Source organism: Lacerta agilis, chromosome 13, assembly GCF_009819535.1.
Source record: "Lacerta agilis isolate rLacAgi1 chromosome 13, rLacAgi1.pri, whole genome shotgun sequence".
NCBI classification, from domain to species: domain Eukaryota; kingdom Metazoa; phylum Chordata; class Lepidosauria; order Squamata; family Lacertidae; genus Lacerta; species Lacerta agilis.
This window is the reverse complement of record NC_046324.1, coordinates 26,973,358-26,991,854: the sequence shown is the minus strand read 5'-3', so window position 1 is coordinate 26,991,854 and position 18,497 is coordinate 26,973,358. Positions and strand designations below refer to the sequence as shown.

Here is an 18,497-nt window from a genome sequence, read left to right as displayed (position 1 = left end):
AAGACCCAGGGTCAATCCCCAGTCAAAATTGTCCTGCAGAGATGCTGCCAGTCCATGTTGACAGTTCTGAGACAGGTGGTCACACTGGTCGCCTCATCTACCCCATGGTAATGGAGGCAGCGGGGGGGGGGGGCACAAGACGGTCGCAGGCACCAGCCAGAGTCAATGCAAAGGGGCAGCTTTATTGCAAGGCCAGGGGCCCCCCGAAAGTCAAAAGGAAGCAGCAAGATGGAAGCAGCAGCAAAACAGCTGGACGGAGCCCTGAGCCACTTCTGCCTGTGGAGGAAGAAGGAGGAAGAGGAGCAGAGCTTCACTGGAGGAGCCAGGGGCAGCACAGTGCTGGGAGGTGGCATGCCAGGGGGCAGTGCCCATGGTGAGGCATGCAGGGGTCAAGGCAAGAGTGGCACATACTCCTGTGGTCCTGGCAGGGCTTCCCTTCGCACTGCGCCAGCTCCAGGGCCCATCTTTGCTTAGGGCTGAGGAGTCCGTACTGCTGGGCTGTCACGGCCGATGCCTGGGGGCTTGTCAGACTGAGCAGCTGGGCTGGGCTAAACACCACCTGAGGGGGAGCAGAGAAAGGCGAGGCAGAACCCACCAGGAGCCGCCAGCGCAGGTGGGGTGATGCTCCACCCCCACCCCTTTCCGCTGAGCTCAGCACTGGAGGGACAGCCCCTGCCTGGCCCACATTTAGAGTCCCAGTTAAGAGTCCTGCCCCAGGCTTCCCCCTCCCTGTCCCAGACCCCCAAGACAACAAGGCACTCACTGCAAATTTGGGGGCGGGGATCAAGGCAACTGCCTCTGGGGTCAGAGCCCGAAGCTGCTCTGGGACGAGGGACGAGAGGACAATGTCCGGCAGCCCCGCTGGGAAGGAGAGAAAGAGGCAGGTGGTGCCCACCCATGGTGTGTTGCCCCAAAAGCAAGACAGAAGCAAGGACTCCCTCCACCACACAGCCACCTACCTGCCAGCGTCCCAATCTCTGTGAAAATCCCTGGGCCCCACATGGCGACAGGCCCAAAGGCAGAGGGGGTGACCAGGAGCCAGGCCAGGGCTTCCAGTTTCTCCTCAGAGCAGCTGAGATGGAGCAACCCCAGGAAGGAGGCCGCTTTGCTGTGGGGAAGGAAGAGGGCTGCAGTCGGGGTGCAGGGAGGCAGGTGGAGGCCTCTGCAGCAAAACAGAAACTGGAAGCTGGGTGTGTGTGTTTCCTGCCTGCAGCCGCAGAAGGCTGGGAGCAGCAACCCCTCCAAGGTTAGAGGGCTCCCAGGCCCTCTGCCAATCCCTGTGCCTTCCAGTCTCCCTACCTGAATTCCTGGCTGTTGAGCTGCCTGATCTCTGACACCTGCAGCCCACATAGGAGGTGCCCAAGAGACACCAAGTCCAGCAGTGCCAGGTTCTCCGCGCTCACCTTGTGCTGCTTTGCAAGGAGGCTGCCAACCACGGCCTGCATCTGGGTGTGCAGAGAGACAATGGGGAGGCCCCATCAGGACTGTGGCCAGGCACCCAGGCAAAGCCACGTGGCTGTAGCTGTAAGAGTATTCAATCATGTGTGTATGTATGTATGTATATATGTATGTATATACACACACACACACACACACACACACACACACACACACACACATATATATATATATATATATATATATATACACACACATACACACACACACAACCGGAGGGGATATAATCCATAACACATACAAATGTCTCAAAAGAGGCAATTAAGATTCCAAAAGTGCAATGTTCAATGTGCAAAAAGTTCATTGCGATAAGGTGCTCAAGTCTCTTAGGCGTCCACGTCTGTTTTCTGATGGGCGGCTAGCTTGCATTATCACTGTTTCACTGTTATCATTTCTTCAAGGGACGGACTTCAAATATTCGTACATAGAAACTTAACAAGGCTGAATTGCTCCCAAACCGGTTACTTGTATACATCCTGCAATTTGACCGTGTTGTCTGTTGTTTGTTGCTACGTGGCTGTGGCTGGCTGGCAGCTTCTGCCCAGGCTGGCTCAGAAGGCTTGAGATTACAAAAGGGGATGGAAGGTGGCATATTCCCTCTGAAGCTCAACCTGGCCACAGGGACACAGTTGTCTCCATGGATCAAATCAGAAGCTGGGGTGGCTTTCGTAATTCTGGGACTTTGCCTGGAAAATCGGGACACTTGGGAGGTATGCAGTGGGTGAGCCAGGAAAATGAAGGGCCCCTCACCTGCCTCTCTGTCCAGCCTTCCAGGCCCCCCAGCACTGACAAGGCTCCCCAGTCAGGAATCTCCAGCTCCTGTAGCTCCTCTTCGCTCAGCTGGAGAGCCAGGAAGCCCAACTGCAGCATCTCCACTGCGCCCATTGCCCAGGTTGGCCCAAGAACCTGAAAGCACAGGGGGACCCTCCTAAGCCACCGTCCCTTCCTTTACACCGTGGAGACCCCTCCCAACCCAAAGGAAAACCTGCTCATGGATGTCCCACTCCTGAACAAGAGGGCTTCAAGGTCCGACTGCATGAAAGGCCTGCCTGTAGGCTGGACAGGCTGCCCCCCAGGCAACCCCCCACCCACCCCCTTGGAGCTGAGGGAGGCCCAAAGTGTCCGTGGGCTATTTATGGCAGGAACCATCTTCAACTGAGGCCCTGGGTGGGTTTCAAGGCCTGGCCTACACACTGGTAGGGACCTACTAAAGTTAATTGACGAGACTCACTTAGGTTCATTCATTCCAATGGGTCTACTCTGACATACCCACCAACATTTCTCCAATGAAAATAGGGACGTCTTAAGGAAAAATAGGGATGTCTTAAGGAAGAGAAGACTCCCTAGAAAAGACCCTGATGTTGGGAAAGGTGGAGGGCACAAGGAGAAGGGGATGACAGAGGATGAGATGGTTGGACAGTGTTCTCGAAGCGACTAGCATGTGTTTGGCCAAACTGCGGGAGGCAGTGAAAGATAGGCATGCCTGGCATGCTCTGGTCCATGGGGTCACGAAGAGTCGGACACGACTGAATGACTGAACAACAACAACAAAGGGAAAACGGACATTCCGGGGTCAAATCAGAAACAGGGACAGCTTCTGTAAATCTGGGACTGTTCCTTGAAAATAGGGACAGTTGGAGGGTCTGCTCTGAGTCAGACTTGCCTGAATACTCCCCCCCCCCAAATGCTTTGGGACCCTCTGGGGTCAGAATACAGTCTGGTGGAAAACTCACCTCTTTGGCTTTGCTGAGAGCAGCCTGGCGCTGATACGGACGGAGGGTGAGGTCCTGACTGATGAGGCTCAGGCAGTCATGGAACTGGTCCAGCTCCATCGCGCTGATCTGGGTGGCGCTCCAGGCCGAGGGGAAAGAGGCCCGGATGTCGGAGCAGCTGGGCACAGGTTCTGCACAGGGAGTCCGGCAGGGGTGTGGGTGGGCAATGAGCTAGCCCAAAGGGACAGGAAGGGTCCCTAATCCCTCCCCTTGGTCTGTGTGTGCTTCAGAGGGTCCTCCTCAGACAGAAGCTCACCTTCCTGGGAGCCCTCCAGGCTCCTCCTCACCAAGGCCTCTTTCTGGGCCTGCAGCCTCCCGCCTGGCCCTTGAGGGTCACACAGTCGGCCCTGCTCACTCTCCTCCCACAGCTTCTGGCTCTGCAGCAGCTGCTCCACAAGGTCCTTGCTCAGCACCGCCTGGAGCAGAACAGGATGGGAGACGCAGGTCATATAGAATTATGGAACTGTAGAGTTGGAAGGAACCTACCCTGGCGAACATCTAGTCCAACTCCCTGCAATGCAGGAATCACAGCTAAGCAAGCCAGAGAGGCAGGGACACACTGACACAGCAGAGCCCATCCGTGGGGCTCCTCTCCCACTTCACCCCCTCAGCCCACCCCCCCTCCCCAAGCAATCAGATGATAAGACAATAGGAAGCCCTTTCATGCAATGTCTGACATTTTTATTTACAAAAAATATTTATGCATTTTACATATGCAACGTGTGATAATTCTTATAAAGAACTACTTGCCAAGCAGTGCGTAAGCAAAGGTCCGGAGGGTGGGGATCGGGCATATGATAAGGCATAGGAAAAAATTATTTACACCAATGACTTTGATGTGTGAAATGATTGAGGGCAGAAATTTTAATCAAAAACGGAGACATAGTAGTTATTATTATTAAATTTATGTGATCTGTCGTGGAACAATCCCACTGAAGAAGGTATCAGAGGTTACCCAGACCTCATTCCAGGTTGTGAAGGGGCCCCCATAACATTTCAAGCTTCAGGGCCCCCCAAATGTAGGTCCACCACTGGTGAGAATGCCACTGGAGGTCAGCCCTGGCTGCTAGGTGGAGCCTCCATGTCCAGAGACAGTCTGCGGCTGGTTGCTGGATGGGGATGAGGGTGGGGAGAACACACACACCACAGCCACACTTGGCAATCAGAGCTATTTGGCAGTGAGACAAAATGCTGAAGGACACTGCAGCACAGGAGATAGACATGGATACAGACCCTCACCCTGTCTCACCTGGGGGATTCGCTGGGTGCTCTCCGGAGGGAGCCTGAACACCAAATGGCCCAGCTGCTCCAGCTCCACCTGGCTCCAGTGCACTGGGTCCCTGTAGTGGTGAAACAGTGAGGTGGTCATGTAGGCAAGCCGAGGCCTTGAGCTCAGCCAGGGTCCAAAAAGGCACCTTCCTCACCCCAAAGCATCATCTGCCATCAGCAGCTGCCCAAGCACTTCCGCAACACCATTATCGAGGCAGGTCTCCCGTAGCTCATCCAGGTGCTGGAGCAGATTTGCAGGATTGGCATGGACCAGGTTGTCGGGCTCCAGGAAGCCCACCAAAGGGCCAAGCAAGCTCAATACCTCCACTGAGATGTCTGCCTCCCCTTGGGACCTTTGCTGAAATACAGAGGGGAGGGAGGTGGGTGGGTGCCTCCCGCTGGTCCCAGCCAGGAGTGGTGCTGCTGCAAGGAGTTTGGCTTGGGAAGGGTAACTTTGCTGCTGCCTCATCCCTGAGCCCAAGGACAGGGTGCCTGAAGACACAGCACTCCATCAGAGCTCACTGTTGCATTTTGACATAGGGAGAGAGGGAGGGAGGGGAGAGTGCCCCAATGAATTTCCCTCCCTGCACCCTTCCCTGTGGTCCTCCTGCACCTGGAAAGGATGGAATGTGTCCCAGGTGAGCCTCCGGTTATTGGTTCATTTTGGACCTCACAATATAACTTTGTCCCCATTTCACAGATCCCAAGCAAATCAATAAACCCACAGCAGAGCTGCTGCTGGTGGTGGGGAGGTGGAGAAGTGCACTGGGTTCCTGCTGTGCCACTCTGGCTCTCAAAACTGGTCGCTGCCCCTCTCCCCCTTACCAGTAGTGCCTGCAAACTGTGCCGGGCGAGGGCGGCCCGTCGAGGGGGTGGCAAGACCAGCAGGTTGTGTGGGTAGCTCCTTACATAGTCCAAGATCAGCAGGAAGGACTTGCCAGGAAGCTTGTCCAGCAGGTAAGTCCTGGCCAAGAAGGGACACCTCACTTCAGCAGCAAGAAGCAGGCCAGGCAAGGCAGGGGAGGCAGGGAGGAGCGCTGGATGTTGATCTGGCCCAGTAGCACAGAATCAAGGGGGTGAAAGGAACATGCCCCCCCCCCGACCTCAGTCAATGCAGGAAACCCACCGCCTCATGAGGCAGCCTGCTGCACTGCTTAAAAGCCCGAAGACTCAGGAAGGTCTTCCTATAGGTTCCTCTAAAGCCTTTTCCATGGCAGATATTTGAATATGGCTCTCTTTCTCTCCTCTCGCCAAAACATACCCAGCACCTTTGATGTCTTTCTTAGCCACTAGGGGGAGCTTCCATGCAGCCGAGAGGTCTGGTGCCCATCAAATCCCTGGTCACAAGGAGGCAGCACAAGAGGGTTGCCGCCACCTACCCAACCAACCAGGTGTGTTGGGTGGGAGGGAGGGAGGCCAGGCACTCTGGGTGGGGAAGCAGGTCACCTACGGCAAGTCCATGAGGAACTGGGGTCCCAGCCCCAGCAACTCCGTAGTAGAGAGGCTGGGTCTCCTCTGGATCTCCTCCCAAATGCATCCTTTCTGGAAACAAAGGCACAGCTTGATATTAATTGAGGGTGGGGCATTATGTGCCCAGGCCCATTGTTCTGCACCCACTGAGCCCATTCCCTGCTTCCATCCAGGGTAGGCCTCTCCCCAATGCCTTCTTACCAGGCTCCAGGGCAGGTGAAGGTCTTGGCTGTAGAGAGCTTCCAGAACAGCCAGAAAATCTGCCCCAGCTTCAAAGGTCTGCAGAGAGGTGCAGGATAGTCCCATGGCCAGGTGTCCCAGTGCCCTGCCATGGGGAGAGAGTTCAGCCATCACCACTCATGTCATCCCATTAGCAGAGGAGGGGAGAAGGGGGGGGGGAGTTGGCAGGGGTGTGGTTCTCACCAGATCAGGTCCCCCGTCATGTTGGCACTGGCTTCAATGTTCTGCCAAAGGAACTGGGCCTGAGAAAGAGGAACGTAAAAAGATGCTAGGAAGCTGCCTTGTGCCAAGCCAGACCGTGGGTCCATCTATCTCAGCATTGTCAGCATGGACTGACAGCAGCTCTCCAGGCTTTCAGGCAGGGAACAATTCCCAGCTTCCCCTGGAGATGCTGGCAGGTGCTGAGCCTATGGCTGTCTGCATGCTCTACCCCTGAGCTATGGAGACACCACAGGGAATGAACAACACCCTTTGCTTTGGCCTCCCATCGCCCTGCCCAGCACCCTTCTCCCATACCTGCTGTGGGGACCAAGGTGCCTTCCGGTGCCAGCTGCTCCTCCCCAGCAGGGCTTGGGTGTCCACCTGCAGGAGCTTGAGAGGGACAGCAGGCAGGAGGCAGTCCAGGTGGGCACTGAGGACAGGGGACTCTGGGCTATGCCTCTGGGACAGGCACAAGAAGGGGGCATGCGGTTAGGGTAGCTGAAGCCATTTGAGGGCACACACACACCCCGCCTGGATCCCTGTGGGCCTCGCCAGATACCTGCAGAGCTTGAAGCAGACCTGCCTTTTGAGCTCCCGAGAGAAGGGGCAGAGTGGGGCCCACACATGCACAGCCTCTGGTCAAGACAGCAGCCGCCACCACCTCCAGAGAGTGGGGACCTAGGCCAGCAAGGAGGGAGCACAGAGGCTGAGCCCCACTCAGCGTCACCTGCAGAGACAGAAGGCAGGGTGGGAGGGAGGCCACAGAACCCAACACTGGCAACCAAAGGGTGGAGTAGTGGTACTGGTGGGACTTTGGATCCCACTGCCCAAGAGTATCAGCAGACAGGGAGATGCTTTGCTTTCCATTTTGGATTGAACAAGCATGTCTGTAGCTTGCAGGGTTACAAAATGGTTATAATAGAGGCAAGATTCCCAGGAAGCTCCTCCCTCCCCAGACTAGACTTTATTTCTCACTAGTTCTTTTCAGCTCTTCTTTCCTGAAGAAGAGTGAGGTGGCAGGTGAGGTGGCAGATTCTCCAAGCCAAGCTGGGGTCTGCTGTCTTCAGAGCTGTGGGCCTGCCAACTGCTGACCTGTCCCTGCTGTATGGACCAGGTCAAACAAGGAGGTCTCTGCCCCAGACCTCCACATCCACCTCTGAGCTTCACCTTCTGGGTGATACTCACATTCTCCATCTGCAGGGCCTGTGAGAGCAGCAGGAGAGCCTGAAGGGAAGAAGGATATCTTAGTGTGGCAGCACCTCCACTTTGGCACTCCCTGCCTATTGATATCTGGCAGGCTCCTTCGTTGTACTATTTTCAGTGCCTGCTAAAAACATTCTTATTTATATAAGCCCACCCAGATGCTTAGAAAGTTGATGGAGTTTTAGGCTGGATCTACATTGATCTTTTAAACGTTATTAAATATACGTAATGTTCTGTAACGTTTAATGCAGTTTCCCATGGCTGGTGGCTCGCTGCTCTGCAGTGCCCTCTGGTGTCACATTTTAATAATATATTTTTAATATTATATAAAGCATGAGTATAGATCCGCCCCTAAATCTGCTTTCAGGTTTTTTTGCTATTGTAACTTTTTGAAAGTTTAAAATTATTGTTGCTAATTTTCCTTATTGATAGCCATTGTTTTAAATTTAGAGGGTGGCTTTTTAAAAAAAACCCAACAATAATCAAGCAGTGTATAAATTTTACTAAATAAATATTTTTTTTTCCAATATATTTTTATTTTCCAAAACTGAACATAAACATACATACATTAGTCAAATATACTTTTTACAATATAACATGAACTCCGCCGAGTTTTGACTTCCCTCCTGCTCTACTCCAGTTTTGTTGGTCTACATCTTTCGTCCGCTTTCCCATAAATTTACAATTTTATGTCCCCTATTACAGTCTCACCATTTTAATCATCCTTTTCTGCTAGGTTGCAAGAGTTCTGTTCCACCTGTTAGTGAATTACATGACTATTTACTTCTAAATACTTCAGAAATTTACTCCAATCGTCCTGAACTTGTTGATCTCTCTGGTCTCTTATCCTTGCAGTTAGTCTCGCTAATTCCGAATACTCCATTAGTTTTATTCTCCATTCATCTACCGTTGGTAAACTTTTCGATTTCCAATTTTGAGCCAATAAAATTCTGGCTGCTGTGGTGGCATATAAGAAAATTCTCTGATCTTTCCCTCTAATTTCCTCTCCAACCAAGCCAATTAAAAACGCCTCTGGTTTCTTCGGGAATGTGTATTGCAATATCTTCTTTAACTCATTATAAATCGCCTCCCAAAAAACTTTAACTTTGTCACACAACCACCACATATGGTAGAAATCACCATTTTTTTGATCACACTTCCAACATCTACTACTGCCTTTCCTATACATCCTGGCTATTTTAACTGGTGTTAGGTACCCGCGGTACATCATTTTCATTAGATTCTCTTTTAGATTTGTACAGGCCGTAAATTTTATGTGGTGATTCCACAATTTTTCCCACCTATCCAATTGTATATTATATCCTATATCAATTGCCCACTTCGTCATGACTTCCTTCACCTCCTCATCTTTTGTATACCATTCTAAGAGTAAATTGTACATCTTTGATAATAATTTTCTATTTCCTTCCAATATCTTTTACTAAATAAATAAAGAAGCAAATGAGGAAGCTGCCTGAACATATGGAAGTGGAAGCCCTAGCCCAGGGGTGGCCAACTTCCAAGAGACTGTGATCTACTCACAGTTAAAAACTGACAGTGATCTACCCCCTTTTTGGGGGTTCAGGTCAAAGTTGAGCTTTTTTTAGGAAGGGGGAAGGCCCATTTTGGGGGGTAGGTGGGTCAAAGTTGAGTTTTTTCAGGGAGGAGGTAAAATGTTGAGCTTTTTTTAGAGGAGCCACTGTTGTTCAGCTTCTTTGGGGGGAGCCAATGATCTACCAGTGATCTACCACAGACATCCCGTGATTTACCGGTAGATCATGATCTACCTGTTGGACATGCCTGCCCTAACCCATCCCCATGACAGAGAGTTGGTGGAACTGACCTAGGCAGGATGTCTCCTGAGGCAGACTGCTGCTGCCCCCAACTCTGGAGAGGAATGGCTCAAATTTGCCTAACACCCACCTACCCCCATGGCAGATGCAGGGCATATCCTCAGGATGACTCACCTGGGCACGGCTAAGCTGTGCTGCTTGCAGCTCTGGGAGGATAGCCCCTACCTGAGACTCTGACAGGCCCCGCAGGAACTCCACCCCCATGGCTGGCACAAGACCCCGCCAGGATTGCAGCTCGCGGGAGCCCACCGAGGAAGGCAGGAGCTCTGCCAGAGCATGGGCCAGCTGGAAGAAGGAGAAGGAGAAGGAGAAGGAGAAGGAGAAGGAGAAGGAGAAGGAGAAGGAGAAGGAGAAGGAGAAGGAGAAGGAGGAGAAGTCAATGGCTAGTCAGATGAGGTGGTGGCCCAACCAGGGGAAGGAGCCAGCTTTGGTAAAGGAGGCTTCAGTCCTGGAGAAGAAGAGGGTTCTGCAGGTTTGCTTCCAGTTGGGAGAGCATCACCAGAGCTGTATCTCTGTGAAGAGTGGCTTGCCCCCAGAAGGAGGCTGAGGGACAGTGGGGAGAAAAGTCCTCAGCAGCACTGGCCCTAGGATAGGCTCTGTTGTGCCCAAGAGAACCTGGCCCTCTTCACCACTCACCTGCCCATGAGGGTCCACCACCCCTCTGGCCACACACTCCAGGAGGTGCTTCTCGATTGGCCCCCACAGATCTTGCAAGGGGGAGATCAGACGCAAGTCCCCGATGCTGAGGAAGCAGGTGAGAGCCCCGAGCCTGTGAGGATAGGGGAGGGGGCACAGGCAGAAGTGGGCTGTTGGGACTTGCTCACTTGGTGCTAGCCACACCCCATGTAGGCCTGCCTGCTGTTCTGGACCCCAAACTCTGATGCTTCTGGTCGGATTTTGCTCCAGATGCACAAAGGGTGATGCTCCTCCCCCTCTGAATAGCTTTTGCTCTTTCAAGAAAGCTCCACTTCATAGGAATCAAGTTGGGGAGAGTTGCTGTTGCCATCAGCTCCTGCTTTTGGGCTTCCCACTGGGGCATCTGGCTGGCCACTGTGAGAACAGGATGCTGGACCAGATGGAACCCTTCAGCCTGACCCAGCTGCTGCTGCTGCTGCAGGACCCTTCTGAAGTTCACATGTTCCGTGCACCCCAGGTGTCCACAGACTTTGAAAGAGAACCATGTGGACAAATAGCCTTCCACCTGGGGTTCTTCAGCTCCTGCTGCCGTGATGCATCTTTGCCAGGAAATACTTTGGGGACATAACTCCTGCCTGGTCTAGCAGTAATGATGTCCCCGGGGTCACCTTTGGCTTATCTCTTGAACATAGCATGCCTTGCTCTCCCTTGGACCCAAAGCCATGTGGAGTACTGCCTTGGGAGGAAATCTCTTCTCCTGTGAACTCCTGCCTTGAACAGCTTCACCCAGCAATAAGTGGGATACCATGGGACACAAAATCACCCAGGTCAGTTTGCTCCCAAGCCTGCCTCGCCACCGCTCACCTGCACACCTGCTCCTCGGTGCTCTCATGGCTCCTGTTGAGCAAACTACGTGCTACGTGGCGCCCTTGAGCCAGGCCCAGCTCAGCCTCCTGCCAGCCATTCACCAAGCTCTGGATCTGGAGGGACACACCAACATTTAAGTGTTGTTTGACAGTGGAATGGACTTCCTTGGAAGGTTGTGGACTCTCCTTCCCCGGAGGTTTTAAAGCAGAGGTCAGATAGCCATCTGGCATGGATTCTTTAGCTGTGATTCCTGCATTACAGGGGTTGGAGAACATGACCAACCTTCTAACTCTACAACTCTATTATTTTATGAAAGCACCATCCCTGGCATAAGTGGGTACTCTGGGGCATGCTCAACCCCCCGGGGTTCCAGAGGGTGCGCCACCAACTTCCAGTCCTGTGGGGAGGGGGCTGGAGGCAGGGACTGCACCTTCTTACAAAGGGTTTATCCCCACAGAGGCAGCAGAGACCTTGCCCAGCTTTCCAGGGGCAATTGAAGAAGATGCCCAGGACACCCACCCAGGCTGCTCTCAGCTTCTGCACCCTGGTCCCACCTGCTGCGGTGTTAGCTGAAGGAAGTGGCCAAGCGGCAGGTGAGGAAGGAGAGGCTGGAGGCTGTGAAGGAACTCCGGGGGCCAGGAAGGGACTTTGCCCAGGAGGTGCTCGGCCTGCAGGAGGCGCTGCACTAGGGCTCGCTTTTGCGCCAGCTTCATCCGGGCACTTTGGCTGCTAATGATGGCCAAGCTGAGGGTTGGAGAGGGGAAGAAAGAGGCTACGTTAGCAAGAGAAGTTCCCCCACCCCTCACCTGAGAAAACTACCAGCCACACAGACCGCATGCTGAGTGAAGGACTACCTGGCCCAATGCCAGGCATGATGCCAGGGGGATGGGCACAGCCTAGGAAGACCAACATAAGCGGTGTTTCAGGTGAAATGAGAGGGCCCAGACCCTCCCAGCAGTAAGAGGGGCTGGTTGTGGCTGCTCAGAAGTGACAGAAAGGACATTCTATTCTGACCACCCCTCCACAAGAGGTCTGGAGGGTAGCAACCTGAGAACAGGCCTTTCCTGCAGTGGCTCCCCGTTTGTGGAATGCTCTCCCCAGGAAGGCTTGCCTAGCACCATCATTATTTATCTTTAGGCACCAGGCAAAAACTTTCCTCTATAACCAGGCATTTGGCCATGAGGTCTCTGTGACCTTTTAGAAGTAGGTAGGTGGGGTGTTTATAATGTATTTCTCCTTCCTCTTGGTTTTAATGTATCTATGTGGGATTTATTGTCTATTTGGTTGGTTGGTTATAAGTCACTTTGGGTTGCCCTGGGCATGATAAATTTAATAAATAAATGCTCAGGCACCATCTTTCCTGAAGGTTCCTGCCACAAGACTGAAAGTGGGTTTGGGGACTAACCCCACCTTAATTAGGACCTGGGGCTAAACTCAGAGGGGTTCAACTGGGCAGGGAGGGCCTGATGGCTCTGGAGGAGGTTTGGGGAAAGACGCCCCCAGGAAGGCTTGGGCCAAGCCATGCAGGTGCCTGGGGGGACCACTCACACGCTATTGTTGGCCAGCAGGGTGGATGGCAAGCGCAGGATGTCCGAGGCAGCCATGAAAGGGACAAAGTGAGAGAGGTGGAGGAAGAGTTGCGGGGTCGGCTGAGGGAACTTGCTCAGGAGCTGGGCAGCCAGCGACTCCACTGCCCGCTCGTCCCACGGAGGTACCTGGTAGAGGGAAGCAGAGGGAAAGGGAGTCCCCTTGGAGGGTTTCACAAGGCAGCCATCCTCCACCTAGGACTCTCCAGGCACTGAGGTCTGGAGCTGCCAACCACCACCTACATTAAACAAATACCCCCCTTTCCATGTGGAGCCTGGTGGGCATGTCAAGGCTTCACAGGTGCTGCACCCCTAATCAAGTCCAGTCCTTCTGCCACAGACCTACCTTCATCTGCAGGTGATCCCAGGAGTGGTGCAGCAGGGCCAGGAACCTCTGGATTGTCTCACCTTCCGCTGACCACAGCAGCCTCTGGACAACCTTATGGGGCATCCGCAGGTATTCCTGGAAAAGTGGGAGGGAGAGGAGGAGGCAAGGCAGCAACAGCAGCACCACTCTCTTCCCTGCCCCACTGCAGCTGCTGCAAGGGAGCCTGAAGGATGGTGCAGGGAGGCGCCTTGGCCAGGAAGGAGGGGAAAGGGGGAGAGGTCAGCCTTGGGGTTGGAGGAGGAAGAGAAGGAGGAGAGGTGCAGCTTTGCTCCAGGGATCAGTATTGGGCAAAGGAAGGAGTCAAATAGCTTCAGGACTGGAGAATGGGATGGAGGGAAGCAGGGCCATCTTAAGCCTATCTGGCGCCATGGTGCAAGGATCCCTCTGGCGCCCCCCACGCCCCCCTTTCCCTCCAGGCGGGCAGCAGCTGGAGGGCAGCTCCTTCAGCAGGGAGGTCTCCACCCCCCCTCTCTCCACACAGAATCACATTCCAGGTGTAAGACTGGGTGCACACTGGGCATGGAGAATAGATGCTGGGACTGATCTCGGCTCGCGTTCCGTGTGGATCCCTTCCATGGGGACCCCCCGGGCTCCTTCCCGGCCACCCCATGCCCTCCTCCAGTCCTGCACAGTGGCAGGCTGGAGAAGCGCTCCGGCGACTAATTGCTGTGCTGAGAGGAGGGGCGGCCGCCAGGGATCATGCCCGCCTCCTGGGCAGGGTGCGCACACCAGCCGGAGAGGGAGGGAGGGCTGATCACTGCGTGCCCAGCTTGCCGCCGCCGATCGCCTCCTCCTGCCTTCCCCCTGGCGGCGGGCAGGCTACCGCCCCTACTGAGCCGCCAACATGGCCCCCGGACCTCTTCCCTGGCGCCCTCCAGAACATGGTGCCGTGGTTGCCTGTGCCACTAGCCTCTATGGTTAAGACGCCCCTGGAGGGAAGGTACCTGCATGAAGAACTCCAGGGCTGAGATGTTCTCCTCCCTCTCCAGCAGATTCCACAGCAAAGGCTGCAAGGAGGAGAGAAGAGTCTGCTGGATCAGGCCAAATGGGTTTCTCTAGGCCAGCATCCTGTTCTCACAGTAGTCACCCAGATGCCCCAAGGGGAAACCCACAAGCTAGACCTGAGCACAAGAGCCCTCTTTCCTCCTGCAGTTTCCAGAAACTGGGATTCAGAAGCACTATTGCATTCGTCCTCGTGGCTAGTAGCCATCGACAGGCCTCTCCTCCCATGAATTGGTCTAATGCTCTTTTAAAGCCATCTAGGTTGGTAGGTGAGAGCGAGACAGGTGGCTATAAGTGTGCAAGATGCACCATGGAGAAAAGAGTTAAACTTTATTTTCCATTGTATGCTGAACAGAGAAGGAGCAGAGTGCTTGATATAGTTTGCAGTGGTTGTATGTGGTCCACTAAATGTTCCCTGAATGGGGAAAAATAAGTACATTTTAAAAACAAAATAAAAAATAAAAAAATCCTTCCAGTAGCACCTTAGAGACCAACTACGTTTGTTCTTGGTATAAGCTTTTGTGTGCATGCACACTTACATGTGCATGCACACAAAAGCTCATACCAAGAACAAACTTAGTTGGTCTCTAAGGTGCTACCGGAAGGATTTTTAAATTTTTTATTTTATTTTTTGTTTTGACTATGGCAGACCAACACGGCTACCAACCTGTAACAAGTACATTTTAGTATTTCTTGATGATTTTTCAGGGGGTTGGGCTAGATGACCCTTCAGATTTTTTACAATTCTATGATTCTGTGAAACTGTCCTGGAAGAGGAAGGGACTGAACCTGCGATCTGACTCACATGAGCAATGAATGATAATAACTAAACAATATATCCTCTCCTCATGTCTAAATCCATTCATGCAGCCCAGAGGGCAGACCCCCCCCCCCTTCTTGGGCTTCCCCATTGTGTCACCCTACATAGGGGACACATTCCTATCAGGCATTCCCCATGTGGCTGTGGGTAGTAGTCTCCCCCACCCTCCTCCTTGTGGGATGTGAAACACGGGAACAGTCAAGTACAACATCCCTAGAGTGGAAATGAAAGGGAATCTCTGAGTCAGCCAGTCGGAACTTCCTGTTTCTCCTGGGCTGAAACAGACTTCCTCTGCGTAACTAGAGATGGGTGTGGCTTCACCTGTGCAGGTAAAACAAAACCACAGGCTACCATTTCTCACTCTTTTCGACTCGCTTTCAATGGAGCAACATGTGCTTAGGCAAGATGCTCCCTTGGCCTCCAGCCAAGAGAAGAGAAGGAGCTATCACCCTTAAGGAATAGTCTCCTATTGTATATTATACTTTCTAAGCTAAAAGTCTGCCTTCTGGGATCCGATTGTGAACAAATGATACTTGTAAGTAAACTCTTTATACTTTTATAGAAGACTGTGTCGTGTCTTATTTTAGGAGGGAATTAGAAGAGGAAAATACCAGGACAGTATTATTATAGAGGTTCTAGCGAACCTAAGCAAGCTATCCACTGTGTGTGTTTAAAAGGGGGAATGAAAACTCTGCTAAGTTCTGGGACTTGTTAACACAAGTTGAAATAGGATATAATATAATAAACAATATATCCTCTCCTGCATCCCTAAACATTCCCACACTCCTGTCCCCAGAGCATCACCCACCCCAAAGCAGTTAAGCAGGTCTTCCTTGGTGGCCGGATCCAGCTCGCCTTCCTGCAAGTACTGGCTCACATCCTCCAGGATGCTCAGGGAGAAGTTGGCTTGGAGAGAAGTCCCAAAGGAGCTGTTGTCCAGGAGGCTGGAGAGCAGGAGAGCCTGGCCGAGCTGCTGCCTGGCTCCCTCTTGCCCCACTTCGCCAAGGGCAGGAGAAGCCAGCAGGAAGTCCAGCAGCCGCAGCAGGTAGCCAGCACTGGGAGCCCACTGGGAGGAGGAGTGGGAGGGCTCTTTGCACTGAGCCAACTGGGATACCAGTGCTGTCAGGAAGGCCGGCGCATCTTGGCAGAGCTGCAGGGGCAATGGCAGCACCCCTGGGAGCCACGGGAGGGAGCAGCTCCTGTCCTGCTCAACAGCCAAGCAGTGAACCTGTGCCCAGGGGTAGGCCAGTTGCAGGGCTTCCAGTAGGGACTCGTTGCTGCACACAAGCTCCTGGAAGCTCTGCAGGTGGGTGTCTCCACACTGAGCTAGGAAGCTGGTGTTGTGCAGTGCTTGGGGGCTCCAGGCCCTGGCACCACACCCTGCTGTTTCCGTGCTCTGGCGCAGAGAGGTATTCAGCCCAGCCCCTTGGGCCAGCGGGCTGTGGCAGAGAGTACCCAGCCACTGCCTGGTGGCACCAGAGACTTCCCGCAGGCTGCTGCTGCTGCAGAGGTTTTGGGTCCAGAGAGTCTGGTTCTCCAGGGAGAGGCAGGTCCAGAAGTCCTCCTGGCCCAGCAGAGGCCTACTCAGAGCCTCTGAGCAACGGCTGGGCCGGAAGGGCATGGAGAGGTTGGCACAAAGCTCCTCCACCAGCTCCTGGTGGGGCCCAAGGTGCAAGAGGATAGAGGCATTGCCACACACTGTGCTGTTGAACTGCTGGGGGAAGTACTCCTTGCAGGCTCGTATCCAGACCGCGTCGCCCTCAATGGAGGAGAAGTACCAGGTGGTGCTGGAACACAAGGCCTCCAGGTCTGGCGGGGGCCGGCGGGGCTCTTTGGAGCCATTGAAGAGGGTGCAATACAAGTAGATGGTGAAGTTGGAGATTCCTGGCAAGCCGGGGATGCTCTCGTTGCAGGCGGCCTCCAGGATTTCTGCCTGGGAGGGGGGCTCAGGAAATGCTCTCCGGGGGGCTGGAGGGAGGGTCTCGCTCACCCTGTGCCCTCCCCCAGCAGGCAGCAAGCAACTGGGCACCGCGGGAGGCCATGGGAAGGAGGCCCTGGAGGCCAAGTCCACACGCAGGGTGTCCCAGCTGATGTTGTGTCTGATTCCCCTGCAAACAGCAGAGAAGAAGCACAAGGTGACTCAGAGTGCCGTGCCAGAGATCACTCAGTGGGGACCAGCAGGGCAAGCCAGCAGCCACCATGCCCCCAGGGTCCTGCCACAAATGGCCCTCTGCCCAGGTCACTGCCCTGGCAGCACTACCACCCCTTCTGAATGTCACTCCATGCCATGTCATACCCCATGGCCCTGCCACCCTTTGCCCAAGGAACGATGAAACTCAGCCTGAGAGTGACAACAAGAACAGCATCACCACCACCCAGTCCGGGGAAAGGAGGCCGGTCACCCCCTTCCAGGACATTTAAGAAGGGCCTGTTGCATCAGGACAAAGATCCAACATCCTGTTCTCACACTGACCAACCAGATGCCTGTGGGAAATCAGTAAGCAGGATTCGAACACAAAAGCAACACTCTCCCCCTCCTGCAGCTTCCAACAGCTGGTTTTCAGAAGCTGTCCCTACAACCACTTACCACAGCAGCAGCTGCTGCAGGCTTCCTAGGGACAGAGAAGAGGAGTGGTTAGGGTTGTGGCCCCCCAAGAGGCCTTGCCCATCTCTCCCTCCCCTTGTGCCCTTCCCGTCATGGCTTGCAGCCCCACTCATTCACCCACCTACCTACCTACGGAGCACTTCCCATCTGGGTCAGGCTGGGGGACCCCCACTGTCTCTGAAGCCTCAGCTGCCAGCAGGCCCATCACATGCAAGACCCTCCTTCGGAAGCTGGTGACGAGGGTGGGGCCTGCCCTCTGCCAGAGTGTCTGCCTCAGCTCCTCCAGCGTCTCCCACAAGATGTTGCTCTCAGAGTCTCCTGCCGGTTCCTGCACTTTCCCGCCTGTGCCTGGCTGCTCTGTCCAGTAGAGGGTCTTTGGGAGGCTGGGGGCACTGCGGTTGCCAAGGGGCAGCTGTCGGGGGGTCGTGGACACCAGGCCAAAGGGCTTCAGCTGGCCATCAGTGGGGGAGAAGCCTGCTGGGTGAATGTGCAGGAAGGCTGTCCAGCCAGTGCCCTCAAAGAGCCGGAGTAGTTGCCCCAGCCAACTGGCATTCGCTTGGCACCCACTCTGCCCTGTTGGGGGGCAAAGGGACCCCTGTGGGCCAAGCAACCCAGAGAGGACGGCCTGGCCCAGGGCTTCCATCAGGCTGCTGAGAACCTCCCAGCCCTGCTGCCCATGGAGGTGCTGTGGGGGGTCCTGGGCCCAACTGAGGAGGAGGCTCAGCAAGTCCTGGGCAAAGCTCAGCCACCCATCCCAATGCCAGCTGCCTCGCCGCCAAGAAAAGAGGATGTCCTGGAGGAGCTGGCGTCCAGAGGCTGCTGGTGAGAGCGGCTTCTCGGCCTGTGGTGGTGGCAGAAGCAGTGGCAGCAGGAGGCTCTCCCAGGACTCCGGGGCTTCCTGCTCCTCCTCGCCCTGGAGGTACAGAGAGATGTTGCGGAGGAAGCTGGAAAGGCGGGATTCAGGGCTCCGGGCCTGGGGAGAGGGAGGCTGCCTGCCCCACAGGGACTCCAGGCTGAGAAGAAGGGGGTGCACCAGGGGGTGCATATGCTGCTGATGTGTCGAGCCTGGGCTAGGCCCGGGAGAAATAGACCCCCCTTGGCGCTGCTCTCCGGGAGGCGTCAATAGC

At 54.4% G+C, this 18,497-nt stretch overlaps 1 protein-coding gene across 1 annotated transcript; it reads right to left on the bottom strand.

The window, feature by feature from the left end:
- Window positions 1–187: 187 nt before the first annotated feature.
- Window positions 188–17,678, bottom strand: STRC (stereocilin). Its single transcript, XM_033167674.1, has 27 exons — window positions 17,500–17,678; window positions 17,353–17,377; window positions 15,574–16,873; window positions 13,888–13,950; window positions 12,902–13,018; window positions 12,518–12,684; window positions 11,524–11,713; window positions 10,967–11,082; window positions 10,103–10,235; window positions 9,581–9,751; window positions 7,400–7,634; window positions 6,970–7,088; window positions 6,726–6,869; window positions 6,393–6,451; window positions 6,171–6,294; window positions 5,950–6,041; window positions 5,113–5,463; window positions 4,655–4,852; window positions 4,480–4,570; window positions 3,518–3,646; window positions 3,192–3,401; window positions 2,725–2,760; window positions 2,209–2,364; window positions 1,300–1,445; window positions 960–1,108; window positions 764–861; window positions 188–559 (listed from the first exon to the last, which is right to left on the bottom strand). The coding sequence occupies exons 1-27, from the start codon at window positions 17,573–17,575 to the stop codon at window positions 311–313; spliced, it is 4,944 nt and encodes a 1,647-aa protein (XP_033023565.1). The 5' UTR covers window positions 17,576–17,678; the 3' UTR covers window positions 188–310.
- Between the last annotated feature and the right edge of the window lie 819 nt (window positions 17,679–18,497).

Coding starts and splice junctions, on each gene's coding strand:
- STRC (XM_033167674.1), bottom strand. CDS start 17,575: ATGGGCCTGCTGGCAGCTGAGGCTTCAGAGACAGTGGGGGTCCCCCAG. Junction 1,109..1,299: donor CTCAACAGCCAGGAATTCAG/GTAGGGAGACTG, acceptor CCTTCCCCACAG/CAAAGCGGCCTCCTTCCTGG. Junction 862..959: donor AGAGATTGGGACGCTGGCAG/GTAGGTGGCTGT, acceptor TCTCCTTCCCAG/CGGGGCTGCCGGACATTGTC.